This window comes from Zonotrichia albicollis, chromosome 7, assembly GCF_047830755.1.
Source record: "Zonotrichia albicollis isolate bZonAlb1 chromosome 7, bZonAlb1.hap1, whole genome shotgun sequence".
Classification (NCBI taxonomy): domain Eukaryota; kingdom Metazoa; phylum Chordata; class Aves; order Passeriformes; family Passerellidae; genus Zonotrichia; species Zonotrichia albicollis.
In genome coordinates, this window is record NC_133825.1 from 47,008,217 (window position 1) to 47,026,798 (window position 18,582).

The 18,582-nt window shown below is 42.6% G+C and overlaps 1 protein-coding gene across 3 annotated transcripts in view; it reads right to left on the bottom strand.

Annotated features, from left to right (window-relative positions):
* Window positions 1-1,414: 1,414 nt before the first annotated feature.
* Window positions 1,415-18,582, bottom strand: part of CHST15 (carbohydrate sulfotransferase 15) — a 46,890-nt gene continuing 29,722 nt past the window's right edge. For all 3 annotated transcript variants that reach the window (XM_005494840.4, XM_026797879.2, XM_005494841.4), the window contains exons 4-8: window positions 15,933-16,079; window positions 11,255-11,411; window positions 7,170-7,326; window positions 3,225-3,372; window positions 1,415-2,061 (exon numbers count right to left, since the gene is read on the bottom strand). In XM_005494840.4, coding sequence (XP_005494897.1) covers window positions 1,871-2,061; window positions 3,225-3,372; window positions 7,170-7,326; window positions 11,255-11,411; window positions 15,933-16,079 — 800 coding nt within the window. In that variant the 3' untranslated portion in view covers window positions 1,415-1,870. The remainder of the gene's footprint in view (window positions 2,062-3,224; window positions 3,373-7,169; window positions 7,327-11,254; window positions 11,412-15,932; window positions 16,080-18,582) is intronic.

Below are 18,582 nucleotides of genomic sequence, written 5' to 3' on the forward strand. Positions count from 1 at the left end.
GTGTAAATAAGTTGTTGATTGAATTTTTTACATCTACAAATGGTAGCAAGTTATTCTGAGTCCCTGTTTCACAGTCCCATGATACTTTTATTTGTACTTTAACCAAAGTAGTCCATTCTCAGCTCTCCAACCATTTCTGGTCTCTGAGCATTTCTGAACTAGAACTAATCTGTTCTGGTTGTCTAGAATACTTCATTAAATTACTTATTTTAGGCTTTTCAAAGCCCAGATTGAATCCTTTTTTAAACAGCACATTACCAGTTGGCAAAGAACCTAGGAACAGTCTTCTGTTGCAAAATATCTCACATGTCAGCAATCATATCCCCGTGTGAAATGTGCAGGATCCATCAAGTTTTCAGCATTAATTCTCAGTTTAGAAACACATGAAATGAATAATAAGTCCCCATGGAAGGGGATAGGGAGAAGTTACCTGTAATATTTGTAAATGTACTTCTGAAACCATCAATAAAACTGCACTGTGGTTGAAAGGACAAGTGAAGGCAATCAGAAAGGATTCTCTGGGGGTTTGATAGCTGGATAGGAGCTTCCTTTGACCCACTCAACACACATTTAGGAGGAAATAGGTTAGCCCATGAGAGGAAATGATGAACAGGTAGCATTTATATTTGTTTCCTTAAAAAATCTCTTGCTTAGGTGGGACTTCCACCTGCAGAAGACTGCAGATTGTAGCTGACAGTGGCCTAACCAGCTGTGTTTGAAATTGAAGATTGAATTGCTGCACATCCATAGAAAAAAACTGCTTTTTTTGTCAAATTAAAACTTTCAGGTAGTCCAAAGTTTCTCCATAACTTTCAAAATATTGGATTTTTTTCCTCAAGTCTGCATATCTCAACTTCTTTAACTAAATATGGATATTTTTCCTGAAGAGGGAAACACATAACCTAATTCCTCAGGTAACACATCCTTTCTGCGAGGTACTTAGAATCCTGCTCATTTTTGATTTTAATAACAAAATGTCATATGGCTTTTAAAATGTGTATTCCTTCAGAATGGAGAAGAGTAATCCTGCAGAATTTAGCAGGAATATCCACAAAAGCTCTTCATGGCCAGGAACGGACTTTTATTTAAAAGTGGTTTCCTGGGAAAATGTGTGAGTGATATGAGTAAATTATACATATTCATACTTTCATGAACAAAATATGGAAGGCAATGAATTTGTTGTGCTAAACACCAAATTGGCCCGTTTAGGTTTCAGCCATCCATTCTCACCTGGATTATAAAATTTTTTTTTACAAGAACTATGGCTAGGAAAGTCCATTTATCTTGAAGATATAAATGAGACTTGAAAATTTATGTGAATGCACTTCATCTTTCTTTCAGAGTTAAGGAAACACACTCAGTGTTAGTGCAGACCATTTTTAAACAGGCTGACAAAAAGAAACAGAACTTTAGGTTGAATTCAATTAAAAATTTTAATGACTAAATGACATTGATTGCTTGAAAAAAAATGAGTGAATAACATATATTGAAAATGAAATGAGAGATTATAAGTGTAACTGTAGGAAACTGATGCTGACTCTGTGTTGCAGCATCTCAGAGAAGGTTCCACTTCAACACCCCTGTGGAAGAGTGTAAGACATCACTGTCCTGATGCTTGTCCACTCCTCTGCTGGGGTGAAAGAAGCTGCAATAAACTGATTAAAGCAAGATGCTTTCCATTCTCCCAAGGAAAATGTGGCAGAGCTGTTGAGATGTGTGCTGGCTGAAGGTGAGACTCTCAGCTCACCCATCGGCTGCTCTTTGGAATGGGAAAAAAAAAAAAAAAAAGTAAAATATCCACGCACAAAAATAGAATTTAAAAAAATAAAAACTCCTTTAAGCACTGTAGTTGTGGCAAGAAATTTACACGTTATGTCCTCTTCCATAAAAAAGCATCATCAAAAAGAACTTGTGCCAGTTTTGTATTAAAAGGCCTATAGAAATCTCTTAAAATTGCCTTGGTGGTTGGCAGCATGGGGCCCAGGCTTCTGTCCTCAGGTCTTCGTGTGTTGGATGCAGGACTCTTGGTAATCAGAGCTTCTTGTTTCTCACTCAGAGGCCCTGTGGAAAAAGAGAATATTACCTTCAAATGTTTCCCCCCAAAAATGCCCACCCTAAAGAAATCTAATGACTGAATCAGAAGGTTTGCCATGGGGAGAAAAATGTAATTTTTGTTGGCAGCCAGAATGTTTCAGAATATTGGAATACAGGCTTAGATCAGTAAAGTAAATCACTACTGGTAAATATGGAAATAATACATGTTCCTCTCCCATTAATTAATCCTCTCTATAAAAAGCAGCATAAATCACTCTTGGAGGAAAATAGCTATTTTCAGAAAAAACCCAATGATTGAAAACAACTTCCCCTCCATTCTGGAGCTGCAGGTACTTTATGCTGCTATTTCACTGCATGGTGTGAGCTGACTAATACCCCACAGAAACCCCACAAGCGTCACTCAGCACTCAGGAAAGCTCTGGTTTGTTTATTTTGGAGGCTGGCAGTGGGATCACAGTGGCCACAGGTGCAGTGACACCCCACTTTGGGAACAAATGTGCACCAGCAAGATAAAATCCTAGGGAGTTTTCCAGCACAAACCACACTCAGGAAGCAGATGCCAAGCTTTTCATCTGTTCAGCCTGCTCCATCCAAGCTTTCCCATCATCTAGACCAAGCCTTGGACCAGACAGACGATTTTTCAGCCACATTTTCATTCTCTTGCTACTGTCAAATCAACATTGGGCAACGTTTTGTCTGCCGGCGTTTCTTCCCAGGATTAGCAACAGATGTCTCAATCAGCACAGCAAAAACACAATTTCTCCCTTCTCCTCGGCTACAAACACAACCTTTCATCATGCTCAGATTCAGGTTCTGGGCTGGTAGCACTTCAGTTTGTAAAAATTGGGAGGGATAATTTTGCATCTCCGTAAGCCTGTGGCAAACAAGCCCTGGGTGCCTTCAGAAGCAGGGCTGGCTTCTGTGTGGGAAGATAAATCCCTGCATTCTGAGTGGTCTAGATTTTTTTTCCCTTTATATACTCTTACTAAGATCTTCTAACACCAGGCATTTGAGAATTTAATTTTGCTTGACTCCAGGCAATGAGAGTAATGCATCCTTCAAGCCAAATTCCTCTGCTTCTCTTTTTGTCCCTTAATAAAGCAAAAATAACTGAAAAGAAAGAGGATAATAATGATTTTGCACACTTAAACCAGCCAGCAAGCACCTACCCAGATCCAGGAACTGGAACACCATGTGCATGGTGTACCTCATGTTTGATGCATGGTCCTCCAGGCGAAGAACAAGGATCTGATCTTTGTTAAAAACTGTCAGCCAGTCCAGGAGATACACGACATAGAGCCCTACCTGTAACCTCACCTGGAAGTACAAAAAAAACCAAATTAGTTCACCTTACAACACAAAACAACACACAACTCTGTCATCTGGGCAAAAAAAAAAAAAAAATCCCCAAAATGTGCTTTTAAGGAATGACAAAAAGAAAGTATGTGAATATTTTTAAATCTTCCTCTCATTTTTTGAACAGCTTAAAGAAATCTTTGCAAAGAGCTTTTCTGCTGGTGAGAGATGTCATTTTACCAAGCTGCAGCAGCCACAGGTGTGTGTAAAGTTCTGCACAGACACAATTATCTGGAGAAGGATGCTCAGCCACCTCACAGCCAAGCTCTCTGTGCTTGGAGCCTTCATGGAGACACTGAGGGCTGTCAGCCCCTGAGGAACAGTGATTCAAGGGCAGATGCTCAGTCCTGCCCCTTCTCCAGACCCCAAGGCTGCTTGTTTCAGTTTGACTTCACCTTGGGGAAATAGTTTAGGGGTGGGTTTGGCAGTGCTGCGTTAACACTTGGACTCAGTGACCTTACAGGTCCTTTCCAACCTAAATGATTCCATTGCAGGTGGCACTGCCATGAGCAGGACAAATATTCTGCCTCACTGTCAGGTGTTAGATTTGGGTGCATTTTGCTGCATCCCCTGATTGCAATAATTAGGTTGAGATCTCAGCTGCAGCAGTATTGGTGGTGCCTTGTCTGAGTACCCAGAGAGCCAGACCAGAGAGGGGAAAAAAGCAGATTTTCAGCCTCTCCTGCCCTTATCTCTGTTTTTCTTCCCTCCTCAATTTTACATAACAAGTTGAAACATAAAATGAGTAGCCTTGGTGTTCTTAAAAAGTCCAGCCTCCAACTGTGCTTATAAATATTTTTCTAAATCCCATCAGGCTCAGAGGAGAGGAACACGAATCCCCAGTCTTAAGCATCTTTCATAAAAGAGACTTAACATCTTCAGCTCGCATTACCACAGAGCCCATCAAGTCAGACAACAGCTCCTTTCACTCCTGACACTGCCCCATGACATACAATGATACCTAAATTCCCCTTAAAAAGCCTTGTTTTGAATTATTGTTGAATTATTATTATCCCGTGTGATTCTGATGCGTGTCTTTGGCTGTTTATAACATAAGTCTCCACATTTAGCAGATTTCTTTATAGATGTGCTACACCAGAACCTGGAACCCCTTATTTGATGAAGACACCAGGCTAAGATGGGATAATTCAAAATAATTGAAAATAATTCTGGCAGGGCAGCGTGGTGATGTTTGCAGGAGTCCCAGGATGAGGGAAGAGATGAGGATCTGACTCCATGTTTCAGAAGGCTGATTGATTATTTTATGATATATATTATATTAAAAGAAAATTATATACTAAACCTATACTAAAAGAATAGAAGAAAGAATCTCATCAGAAGGCTGGCAAGGAAAGGAAAAGAATGGAATGATAACAAAATCTTGTGACTGACCAGAGAGTCTGAGCCAGCTGGACTGTGATTGGCCATTAATTAGAAACAACCAACATGGACCAATCACAGATGTACCTGTTGCATCCCACAGCAGCAGATAACCATTGTTTTTCTTTTCTTCTGAGGCTTCTCAGCTTCTCAGGAGAAAAAATCCTGGCAAAAGGATTTTTCATAAAATATGTCCATGACAGGGCAGCACCCCAGCCCTCAGTCAGCGCCTCATTCCACCCTGCACTGGGGCAAACTTGGGGTTCATTGTTTCTTTTCTCACTCCAGGCTCTTGTAAATAGTTTCTCCATCTTCCTTGTGCCCTCCTTCAGGTGCTGGCAGGCTGGGATCACCCTGGTCACTGGGTATCATTCCCTTTCTCTGGGAAATGTACTTGCCACTGATTCCAGTGCCAAACACCCCTTTCTTCCCCCTCAGCATCCATCAGCAGCCAGGATGCCCAGGACACCTCTCTGGTTCCAGAAACACATTAACAAACAGCAAACCCCTTCTTTTCCTGGCACAGGCACAGAATTAGCAACCTAATGAGCTCACCAGGGACAGCAATCCTCACTCCTTCAGTGCACAGCAAACCACGAGCACAACAGATTTAGCAACTTGGCTGAAGAAGAAGCTAAAAAAGGCCACTGAGGAGCACAGTTGGCATGTGGGTTTTATTACAAGCACCTGCTTGTGGCTCTATGGAAGGAAAGAGGCCTCCTCTGCTCGATTCCAAAAGCATCTTCTTCAAGAGGGCTGCTCAAGAGAACAAATGGAGACGGGTTCTGCACCCTGAGGATGAACATAAAGAGGAAAATCTTTCCTTCTGGTTCTCTCTCTGCCTTTCTCTGCCTCACTGGAAGGAATACATTTGTGCAAGCAGATGGCTGGAAAATTCTGTGATGCTGCCCAGCAGCAACTGGTGTGTGAGGGAGCCCTGGGGGCTGTCAGGGCTGAGCAGCTCCAACCCACCTGGTGAGAGAGAGCAGTGTCCTGTTTGCTCTGCTGCTGCAGGGCCCCAGCCCATGGAATGCACTTGTACTGTCATTTTATCCAGGGGAAGAGGCAATAGCTTCACCCCAGAGGCAAAGGAGGGAACTATTCCCTCCAAATCCTGAGCAAATAAAAGAGGATTGAATGGCAAACTGGCCAGATGAGATACTTCCAGTCCATCTCTTCCATATTATTCTCTGCCCTCGAGCAAAATCTGAAGTCAGTTCTATGCTAAAATTGTGAATTTTGGAATTGTAAGCCTGTAATACTTATCCATTCCCCTGCCAGCAGTTTCTGTGTTTCCTTGTATAATTTTCTGGCATGGACAATTAAAAAAAAAAAAGAGATTTTTATCTAGTTATTGGTAGCCCTTTCTTACAAAAGAACACATAATTTATTCTGATTTTGAGGCAAATTGGTACTGCAAAGATCTTTGCCAGAGCTACTTTTTTGGAGACATCTGCAAAAAGCTTGCACATTAAATTGTAATCTTCACTAAATGTGCTCTCCATGCACTTGCACAATAGGAAAGCTGTGTTATCCCTGTTGGCATTCAGCAGGGAACAGGCTGAGGAGACAGCTGGGCCCCCACACCATCTTTTGCATGTCTACATATATATTTATACCCTCCACTTTACAAATGAAGAGGGAGAAAGTTTTGATTTCTCGCTGCTTCCTTGCAAGAGTTTTTGGTGTTTTAACAACCTTCCCACCAGGCTGTCCAGCTGGACAGCGACCAGGCAGAAAGGGACCTGGTGGACAGCAGGGTGGACATGAGCCAGCAGAGTGCCCTGGTGGCCAAGAAGGCCAAAGGCTCCGGGCTCGGTCAGGAATGGAGTGGCCAGAGGAGCAGGGAGGTCATTGTGCCCCTGTCCCTGGCACTGGTGAGGGCACACCCAGAGTGCTGTGCCCAACTCTGGGCCCTCAGCTTGGGAAGGACCTTGGGACACTGAGCACATCCAGAGGGGCTGGAACACAAACCCTGAGAGGAACCCCTGAGGGAGCTGGGGGGGCTCAGCCTGGAGAAAAGGAGACTCAGGGCTGCCCCCATCACTCTCACAGCTCCTGAAAGGTGCCTGTGCTCAGCTGGGGCTGGGCTCTGTCTGCAGCAGCACTGACACAACCAGAGCACACAGCTCCAAGGGAAATACAGGCTGGATAGCAGGAAATAGAGTGATAAAGTTCTGGAATGGCTGCCCGGGGAGGTGGTGCAGTCCCCATCCCTGGGTGCGTTTAACAGAGCCTGGATGTGGCACTGGGGGCCAGGGTTCAGTTGAGGGGTTGGGCCTGGGTTGACTCGATAATTTTGAAGGCCTCTTCCAACCTGGTGATTCGGTGAATTGTGTGAAAAGAGCAAGAAGCCCCAGGCGGCAGGGGATACGTACGGGCATGGCATTGTTGAGGGTGTTGTTGTAGACACAGGCTCGCAGGGAGAAGTCCAGCACACAGCCCTCAAACAGCTGCAGCGACTCCGCCACCTTCTCGTGGAAATCCTCCGCGGATTTATTGGCGCTGGCGAAGTACAGATAATCAGAGTACAGCCTGTGAGAGAGAAACATGGCAGTGAGGGGCTGAGAGAATGGAGCAACATCTCTTTCCACCACAGATTTACCGATTCCAATGAGCTACAGGAATCCAGGGAAAGGGGATGTGTGTGTAACAGCGTCCCGCCCACAGCCTGTCACCCAGCGACATATTTTTCATTCATTTCATTTCATTCACAGCAAAATCCTCTCCAGGACATTTTGAACAGCATCCCCACTTTCAAGATCTGCATCCCTGAAGACTTGACCCTAGAAATTGTGTGAGATAATGTTTTCTCCTGAAGGCAAAATTTAGACTTTAAATTCATGTTCTCTGCAAACAGAACCGATCTCAGCTGAGGCATTGCTGTCCTTCTACACCTGGTCTTCCATGGTCAGGAACACCTGTCTCTTAAAGCTGATTTTAGAAACTTTAATTTTAGGTGGGTTAGAAAGAGTAATTCTTACATTACTACCAAGCTGGCTACAGTCATGAATTAGAAAGAATTCAGATTTCCCATTCCTTTCACAGGAAGCTTCACCTCCAATCTTTCCATAAAAAAACTTCCAATTTACAGCAGTCTACCTGTTGATTTTCTTTTTTTTTTTTTTTTTTAAGATGAAGCAGATGTTTCTCTAAGTTACAAAGCATTATCCCTCATTGCTCACTTTTAGCACAATTACTTAAAATTACTTTAAAAAGATAATATAAATTCAAATTCCTTTAGGATACAGTAAAACAGACAAAAACCTACAGGCAAGGAAAATATCAATTTTAGCATTAAGCCCTGAAACCTTGATTAGGCTTTTCCAAGATGAGCATGTTTTAAAGAGACAAAGGAAATACCTAGACATGACACAACTATTAGATCTGCTGAACATGGTATTTTAACTTCCATTCATAATTAGGCTTAGAATGACCAAAATTACAACAATACCACAGGATTTTGAAGACAATTTTGTATGTCTGTTTGCAGCACAGATCGGATGCCTCCACAATACCCCTCACTTGATAAAATTCCAGAAATCCTACGTATTTTTCAGCCTCTTTCAAAAAACCGCAGGTGTTTAAGAAATAAAAACACCAATCTATTTCGGTCTCACTTATTACTGCAATAACCTTTTGTATTGCACTCAGTTTATTTATCCTTTAACTTCCCTATATTTCTGTGGGTACTTAAGAACACCTCATTTGGAAAGTTTAGGCCTAAATCCAGCAAAGCACTTAAGCACAGGAACAGCCCCTCTGCACTCATTATTTATGTCAGTGTTTTGCAAGAACAGAATTTTAATTCCCATGTGAAACAAATGAAGACTCTCTGTTCATTTTAAAAGGAAGAAGAAAGGGAAAAGCTGAAGGACCAGGCCAGCTGAGTTCACCTAAATTAGACACACAACAGCATCTCCTGCTCGCAGGAAATGTGGATATCAGGACCCAGCTTGTCCCAGGGATGGTGGGGCTGAGTGGTGAAAGGCTTCTTCCTGGGAAAAATCAGCCAGCAGGCAGCAGGTACAGCACGGGCCAGGCTGAAGGGTCATTACAAAGGTTTAATATGACTGCTTGGTGTTTCTAACCATCCATCAAAAGAAATGCATCATTTTTCAGACTCGTTGGCATCTTATGAAAAACTACATTCTTGAGGACAAGTTCTCCCTCTGCAGGGCAGCTGAGATTTCCTTTCCATTTTTCTTTTTCCTTTTTTTCCCCCCATCTGTTTTTAATTCTGAGGACATCTGCCTTTGCTGATTAGTATTTCAGCTGTTCTAGCTACTTGAAGTCCTTCCCTTCCATCTCTGTCCATTCCAATGAAATAATGACACCAGTTGACAACAACCATCTCAGAAAAAGATGTTATTAAAATATTCCCAGCTGGGGATACCCAGACTTTGTGCAGGTTAGATCAGAGCCCATCCCAGCCCCCTGCCCTCCTGGCTGCTCCAAGGAACCTGTCCCACCAATGGATGGGCTGTCCCTTCTGCTTTTGCTCCTGCAGCTCAGATGAGCCATCAGGAATGCAGAGAACTGCAAACAAAAAGGAGCCAATTTGTCATAAACACAGTCAAGGAGATGGAGCTGACTTTCTCTGTGACCCCTGCTAAAGCTGGCAAAGAGCTACACCTCCATTACTGAGGGTGCTTAAGGCAATCAGGGAGTTTGTCACTAATTTACATCAGGAAGCCACTCCAGCCACTCTCTTGCATAAAATTACCATCTGTTAACTCCTGGGGTCAGGAGATGCCGTTGATGTGGAGAGCTGCATTTCCTGACACAGGAGCTGGGAAGCATCTCCCAGCCCTGCTCCCACCACAGCCATGTCCTGCCAGCAGGGAGGCTCCTTGAGGAGCATCCCCCAGCTCTGGAGGCTGCTGGGCAGTGGGTACAGGCTGCCTGCACACACAGCACGGGGCTGCTCTTCTGCCAGAGCCACCAGAGCCTGCTCCCCACCATCACCTTCATCTCCACTGTGGGAGTCTATAAAATCAGAGGGCTTTAGGAAGGTGGTAAAAAGACAGGCTTCAGATACAGCGGAATTGTGAACAGTGCTAAAACAGCAGAAAAAATATCTAAGCTGTAGAGAAGACAAGAGAAATAGAACAATAGAGCTGTGTAGTTTGGCTGTATAAAAATTCATGTCTGTATATAAATTGCTGGAGTCACCCCCATCCCATTCCATCTCTTTTTCCCCTTTCCTTTCCTTTCCTTTCCTTTCCTTTCTCCTTTCCTTTCTCCTTTCCTTTCTCCTTTCCTTTCTCCTTTCCTTTCTCCTTTCCTTTCTCCTTTCCTTTCTCCTTTCCTTTCTCCTTTCCTTTCTCCTTTCCTTTCTCCTTTCCTTTCTCCTTTCCTTTCCTTTCCTTTCCTTTCCTTTCCTTTCCTTTCTCCTTTCCTTTCCTTTCCTTTCCTTTCCTTTCCTTTCCTTTCCTTTCCTTTCCTTTCCTTTCCTTTCCTTTCCTTTCCTTTCCTTTCCTTTCCTTTCCTTTCCTTTCCTTTCCTTTCCTTTCCTTTCCTTTCCTTTCCTTTCCTTTCCTTTCCTTTCCTTTCCTTTCCTTTCCTTTCCTTCTTCTCTGAGTTTTTTGGTGCTTTGCCCCTGAGCACAGACCCTGCCACAAGTATTCTGACTATCCCTATGGAGCTACAGTGAGAAGGAACTTCATTCACACCTCCTCAGTCTGATCCCAGTGGACTCTGCCTTCATCCCCTTCACCCTCCCCATCACCCTCATCATCATTATCCTGCTTCAGAGGACACAGTGGGAAAGATTGTGCCAGAAATCTGGAGGAAGACTGGAGAGAAAAAGTGAAATGCTAGTGGAAAGCTGGGCATTCCTGACTCTCCACAGCCATTTAAAACAGCCCACACCTTGGGAAAAGCCAAACCCTTTCCCTGCAAACAGTGTCAGGAAGACCAAGGATGAACTCCTGCAGTTGTTGTGCAAGCTACAAATGCCCAGTGAAACTTCACACGACTGTCCCACCAAGCACTTGAAAGAGTTTTTAAAAATTGTATCATTTGCTGACTCTGGAGCTATTTAATCATTCTTAATCATTATTATTTAATCAGTTAAACTGCAAACCCCATGAAAACATAGATTTTACTACTTAAATGAAATGAAACATTTCCCAGGATTATTTCTGCTGAGATCTGGAGACACAGGGCCCTCCTAGTCTAAAGAGCCCTGCTGAGAACCAGGGCACATTAGCTCAGGAAATGGCATTAGATTGCATTTGGAAACATAAAAATTCTTTTTTTCAGAGTAGCTCAGGAGTCCAAGCATGGAACTCATGGCATTCACACTCACATGCTTCTCTTTAAAACATTATCACTGTTACCTGTGCCAAAATACACAGAATAAAACCCCTCTTGTCACAACCAAGTAGCTCTCAAACACCACGTGAATATTTACTGAATATTGACTTGCATGATTAGACAAGAAAATTTTCATGCTCACCTTTCAACAGGGTCCCTCAGCATGATGATAAGTTTGGCATTTGGTTGGAAGGCATGGATAAAATCCTGGATTAGGAAGGGAGGTTCCCCTTCAGTGCTGTTGTCATAGAAGAAAATCCAAGCGTTGTTGTCCCACATTGTCGAGGCACTGGCCTCCCCTGGAAATGAAAAGCATCTCTGCTGGTAACTCAGTCCACTCTTCATGATGGAGTGGAAACTGGCTGAATTTTTAAGTGCTATAAGGCAGATCAAAATTGACTCAAAATGAATTCCAGCACACCCTGGGTCTCCCAGAGCTGCAGCAACCCCACTGCCCTGTCCTTTGGGAATGCAGGGATGCTCAAGGCAGGTTTTATGCAATTCCACCTGAAATGCTGCTCTCCATGGCCACACCGCTTCCTGCTGGTGGCTAACACATGCAAATAGATTTGATTTGGGTTGGAATGGACTGCTCAGGGGTTCAGCACCTTTTCCAGTCATGGAAATCATGGAATCACAGAATGATCTGGGCTGGAAGGGATCTCAAAGATCATCTTGTTCCCATCCCTTCCACTGGGCCAGGAGGCTCCAAACTCCATCCAACCCAGCCTCGAGGAGGCAGGAGTTTGTCCCTGCTGAAGCCTTGCAATGCTCTTTGTAGCACCCACAGGTTGACATTAATGCTCCCAATCTTGGAGAAGCAGCTTGCTAACAAATTGTAAAATTTCCCATAGAAAAATGTGGAAAACATCCATCACCCCTGCTGATCAACAGTGTGGAAAACATAATCAGGAGAATCAGTGAGCATATAAGAAATATTTAAAAAGCAGCTGAGATGCATCATTAAGGTTTGAAAGATTATTTTTTATATAATTATTCATGTAGAACAAGTCAACTATTTATAAACAGATAACGGGTTTATAGAATAAATAGCACACTTTGGTAAAATATCAGATTCTGGTATCTTTAGTGTCTGAAGAAGCTCACTCAGAATGCAATGCTACAGGGAGAAATATATTCAGTAAAAATCTCTGCCAGAGTGAGATATATGATGGTTCAGCTGCTAAATAAATGATCTGATATGTTGTTTTGAATTTTGTAACCTTCTCTGTCTTTTTAAGCAATCCTGGCATTTATGTGACACAGTACTGTTCAATAAAACATGTACAGAAGCTTTTTGGGGACTTACACACTCTGACAGTCTAATGAAAGCTAACTCTTGCTAATGAGGTTTTCCAAATCAAAGGGAAGGAGATTTAAAAAATAATAATGTTGTAGGCTTATGGATTTGTACATTATTTCCCTATTTTTTTCTTCCTTCCTCTGCTGGGAAAGCCCAATAAAGATTTAAAAAGATGGACAAAGCACAACATGAGAAAGGCACTGGCTCCAAACTTGGGCTGAACATAATGTGATTCATTAATAAAGTCTGGGAGTTGTTAGAAAACACATTAATCTTCTGTCACGTTCATTTTGCCTCTTTTCAGGAGGAGGAGATCAGCTCCACTGGCTGTAGCTGGGTGTCCACAACAGCTCCGCTCTTCCATTCTAAATTAATTAGCCAAAGCACTGCCTAATCACCAGCAGGCTTCCACTTGTCAATTAAAACTCAATTAGCCCAGCTCCCACGCTGGGTGAGGCAGAAACACAAAGGATTAAGCAGAGGCCAGGAGCTGGGACAGCCCTGCCACCGAAAGCTCTGCTGGCCACCAGGACATGGGGAAAGCAGGGGGAAGGAGCCCCTGCAGGCAGGGATTTGCTGGGAAGGGCACTCCAGGCATGGGGGTGACCTTGGGAAGTCCCTGCTCCATCCCCTGGCAGGCACAGCCTCTGACAGCTCCCTCAAAAGTGTTTGCATCGATCATGGCAAGGTAATTAAAATCTGTGACACCATCCAGCCACCTTTCCTGCCTGGACTGTATCTGCTCATCCTGCACAGCTCTCTGCTCTGTTCCCTGATCACCTCAGGTGTTCTGTTGGATTTATCACAATTACCATGGCCAAACCTGCAGACACCTCCCTAGTGGGAACTATGAAAAACCCCAGTGCATTTACACGTAAATGGCAGATTCTCCTAACATCAGAGCCCACATTCCACAGAAAATGTGAATTCCACCCTCTCAAACCTGCAGGAAGGACACAAGGCAGGGACACAAATCCCATAATCATAAAGGTTGGAGAAGACCTCCAAGATTGTCAAGTCCAACCCAGGATCACAGGCACAAAACCAAATCATGCTAAAGCATTAACAGGGCTCAAGGTGCTGCTCCAGCAAAACCGGGGCTCAAGAGGCTAAATCTTCCCACAAGATGACTGCAATGAATTTAATGAGGGGAAAAAAATATATATATTAAAAAAATATAATAATCATTCTGGTCTCTGCTGACTTTCATAATTTTAATTTCCTGTGGCAGGCAAACAAAAATTTTTCTGACAATTTGACAGTGTTTGGTTTAATATAATATAATTATATTACATATATATATGTATATATATAAATTATATATATATATGTTACATATAAATCTATTCTATATTTATATAAAATATATTATATTCTATATATAATATAGAATAATATATATTTTAAATATATGTTATATATATTATATATATAATTATAATTATATGTAATTATAATATAATACAGGTTTAATACCTGCAAAGAGAACAAGCCATACTAAACATGATAAATTAATCACCAACAATTAACTGTGTTTAATTACGCCGGTGCAACTGAACTGGTTTTTTTTCTTATGGACTTAAGGATCATATGAATTATTAAATTGCCTATAGAATGGTGCATAACCTCTTCATTCAGTCATTAATGGATGAACACCATATTGTGTTTTCACAAGTCATTCCTCTGAATTTATCTTATTAATGATTCCGCATAAACAAATCCTGTTCAGAACGCCTCAGGCAGGATCAGCCCTGTCCTCTGGGGTTCATCTCTAAACAGATAATGGGCTTTTTCTTAGGAAAATGCAGTTATTACCCACTAGGTTTAATATCCAAAGAAGCCTAACTTTTCAAAATAATATAACATGATGAACTACTGAAATATTTACAGTTTTAATTTGATTTTTCTCTACAGTCATCTAAAATAAGAAAAGGAAGATTATGAGAAAACCTGATTTTCATACAGATTCATTTTAGGCTAGGTGGCTTTGTTTTGTTGTTTGCCAAGGTCATAAAAGACTGCCTTAATGAGTATAATCATTCAAGACTTTTCCTGTAAACTTAATAAGAAAACCCAGCAGAACCTTAATGAAACAAGAAATGAGACCACAGGAAAAAGAAACACAAAGTGAACCCTACAAAAAGCTGCAACAGGAGGTGGGTAATCAAAGATGCACGTTGCCAATTAGATTAGTGAATTTAATTAGTATAAGCACTTCACCCATCAAAGGACAGGACATATTACTGCAAGTAGCAGGAAAATCTGCAGATGTCCTTGATGGCAGCATTTCTTAAGAACCCCATCTTGTAAATATTGCTGAGTGTTGCAATGTTTAATAAAGTGAATGATGGACTTAAATGGAGGCTGGGGAAGTATTGAAGAAATGTGACTCAGACAAGGCTCTGGTTTAACCAACCTAAGGCATCATCACCATCTCATCCAGCCAGCAACAGGTTAAAATTTTAGGTTATAACAACACCAAACCCCCAGTAATTCTGAGGGAAGGCAGTAAAATCTTGTCTCTATTTTCTGTAGAATTGTGACTTCAAGCCTACTTGAAAAGTCTCTTTTTGACAGGGAACTGTCACTTGCACAACTACTTTTTGCAAGGAATGTGTCTGATTTCCCTGTGAAATAAGAATGGTAAAATTCCCATCCCCTCACTTTTCTGGTTTTAGCAGACAGCAGAAGCAGAATTTAGAAGTTTGTGATGTTCCTCATGGGCCCTGTAAACCAGTACACCATGGGCCAGAGCAAATGAGCCCAGAGGATGTCATGGAAATCAATTCAAGGATCCCTCCCTTGAGCCCAGTGCTCACCATGGACTTCCACAAAGTACAATCAAACAGCACTTTTAGACCATTCTTAGTGGTAATTAGGTAATTTAACACCAACTAATTATATCAATTTCTTCTGTTGGAGCTTAAGAGCCACTGGGAGCTTTTGCTACCACATTTCCCAGCAGCTCCAGGATTTCTGCAGCACCCAGTGTGTGTCATACCACCACAGTTACTGATTTATCCTAGACATTGCTCCAGCATTTGGAAGTGTAGCCACAATCCCAGCACTACAGGCAATCCCCTCAGAATTGTGCTTAAAGTTTATGCGGCACTTGGAGACAGGAGTTAGTGGTGACCTTGGAAGTGCTGGGGGAATGGATGGGAGTGATGATCTTAGAGGGTTTTTCCAACCTAAATGGTTCTGTGAAAACAAAATGGAAACTGTGTTTGAACGAGTCACCAAGGTCATTCTCATTCTTGGAAAAAAAAACCCAAAAAACACATTAATTAAATGCTGATGCTCATCAGATATACAGCATTTGCTCAGGAATTTTCTGAAGATAATCACAGCTTCTTAACGAAGAAAGAAGGGAAAGAAAGCCAAGAGCTTCCAGACAACAGCAACACCAGGGGCTCTGTGCTGAGAACCAGCCACAAAATCCCCCTCTGGTGCCTCAGCTCTGAGCAGTGCCAGTGGGGATGGAGCTACACAGAATTTGGGGCTGTTTTTGGCCTACCAATGATGATGTTGTTCCTCTTGCCGTGCTCCTTCACTGCATCACTCTGCAGCACGCTCTGGATCTGATGTGCTGCCAGGTCAAACAGGTCCAGGTAATCCTCCACCGGGTAGCGGTCGTGAAACCCATCCCTCAGCCGGATGATTCCTGAGGAAAAACAGCCAGAAAAGGAGAATTAAAATCAGCAATTGTGACAGCAACAGGGCAAGGCTAACCACCGGTGCAAACCAAGGTGGTTGGCCCCGAGCCAGCCAACATCAGCACGAGATCAGACTGACCAAGTGCAACCCTCAGATAAAAGCGCCGGTAATGAAGTGGCTGAGATCTGAGATACTGAAGGATTACACCATAAATTCGCAGTGATAGGAAATATTTTAAGTGCTCTGTTTTGTAGTCCCTGCATGAATGAGCTTGGATTTATCTTCTTCTAAATTTAGCTTTTGGAAGGAATATAGAAGATAAGATTCTACTTCCATTTGCACCCATGTAAATTGCAGTAATATTGGACTCCCACTAGATTTACTGTTTTGAGATTGAGCACAGGCTCTGATGCCAAATATGCAAATGAACACACACTGGGAAATCATTCATGGGTTTTTTCCTTTCACAGGTATGCAAATAAAGCTCCACGGTAGTATCTTGTTTTTCTCCTCTCCTTCCCTACACTCCAGGGTGAGTTCAGTATCACCTTCCCCCTGCGTTTCTCAGCATCTTCAGCTGCATCCTGTGATTTTTATACTCCTTTTCCCACTCCTGTTTCCAAATCTAGTCTCACTTCTCCATTTGCTGAACATGCTCCCTACACAGGACTTCTCAGCTCTCCTTTTCTTGTTCCCACAAGGCCAATAATTATCAATTATGTGAGAGGAAAGCTCAGCAAGGGAGTTCTTTTGTCCATTGCCTCTGATTTTCCCCTTTAGGAAAAGTGGGATTTAATGAGGGTAGGAGAAAGTTCAACAGCATATTTTGACTTGTTTTGAGGGGGGGAAAAAAGTGCAAGACAGCCTTGGTTTGTTGCCACCCCACTCCTGGGAACAGAAACAGTGGCAAGGAGCCAGCAGGGAGAGAGACAGTCAAGCTGAGACAAAGTCCTGTGGAGCATCAACCATCCCAGCAGAAGGGAAAGGAGTGATTTGTGAAATGGGGCCTCCCCAGAGGGCTGTTTAACCTCAGCTGAAATTAGTCAGTCTCACAAAAATCCACTGAATCAGAGGATGCCATTGAACAAAGAGACTTTCTTATCCAGCTTAAGTGTTAGAAACCAAACCAAGTTAATAGCCAGGAGCACAGGAGTCATAGCCACTTGCTGGCTGTCTCAGTTTCACTTGTGAGAGTGTTTGTCATATCCTCTGGTTTTCTTTTCTTAATTTTTAAATAGTAACCATTAGGTAATGTACTTTAAAGGCAGAATTAAAGGACTGAGCCACCAGGAATAAACTTGATCTTTCATTCTCAGTGGCAGAGAGCTGAGATGATCAGAAGGTCATTCCTACAGATCCCTCTCCCATGAGACCACAAGCTCTGCAATGTTTCTTCATTCTCCAGCTTTACAAAACAACTTCAAAAAAACTGAATTATGCAAAGAATGTTCTCTTCAAGGATCAGCACTTGGTCCCCAGTGGCTGACCACAAGACTCTGCAAGTGGAAGGCTTGTGGATGCCAGCACAGAGACAGGAATTCAAATTCACCCTTCTTCTCAAGTTAGATGCACTCCAGCCTGATTTTTACATTCCTCTGCTGTTTGGTAGGGTGGGTTCAGAGCTTTAGTGAGCCCAGTCTTGCTGAAGTGAGGCTGGGTGCATTACCTCCTCCAATATTCATTCCAGACATTTATGTCGAGGTTCATGTAAATGGAGGTGTAAAACATTTTAGTTTAAGGTATCAGCTGGGTTCAGCCTTTCCTGGCAGCACTACCATGGAACACAAAATCCTCCACAGATTTTGCTGACAATCCCTTCTTTCCATCACTTTATCTAAACATGAGAAAAAGTTGTGGCTGCCCCTGGATCCCTGGGAGTGTCCAAGGCCAGGTTGGACAGGGCTTGGAGCAGCCTGGGACAGTGGAAGGTGTCCCTGCCCATGGCAGGGCTGGCACTGGATGGGCTTAAAGGTCCCTTCCAACCCAAACTATTCCATAATTCCCATGTTTTGCCTTCAGTCAGCTGCTGACTGTGATGAACAGGTCCCTTCTCATTTGTCTTCAAGGAGCACCACAATGCTTCTCTTTGCTTGGCTTGGTTTCACTCCTTAATTCACACTGGTGCCTCCAGTGTTTCTCAAACAGGACTAAGTTATTATCTCAAATGCAAAGTTGCGTTTTCATCACATGACTTTACATCTTAAATTTACAAAAATGTATTTAGAAAATGTCCAAAATATTTCATTTGGCAACTTTCTTTTTTCAACTTTCCCTTGCAAAGGGAGAAAAGTAAAAATTTAACATCAAAATCATGAAATCCCATCTCTGTGGCTGTGAGCACCTCAGCAAGAAGCAAGGAACAAAACCCTGTCTGCAGGAGCTCAAAGGTTCTTCTGGGATCCAGGGCACAGGGAAAGAAGATAGAAATGACAAGACCACATGTAGGAGAAATAAAGAATTTGAAGTAGCACTGCCGGTGTCCCAATGACTCAAAAAGTGTCCTTTCTTGC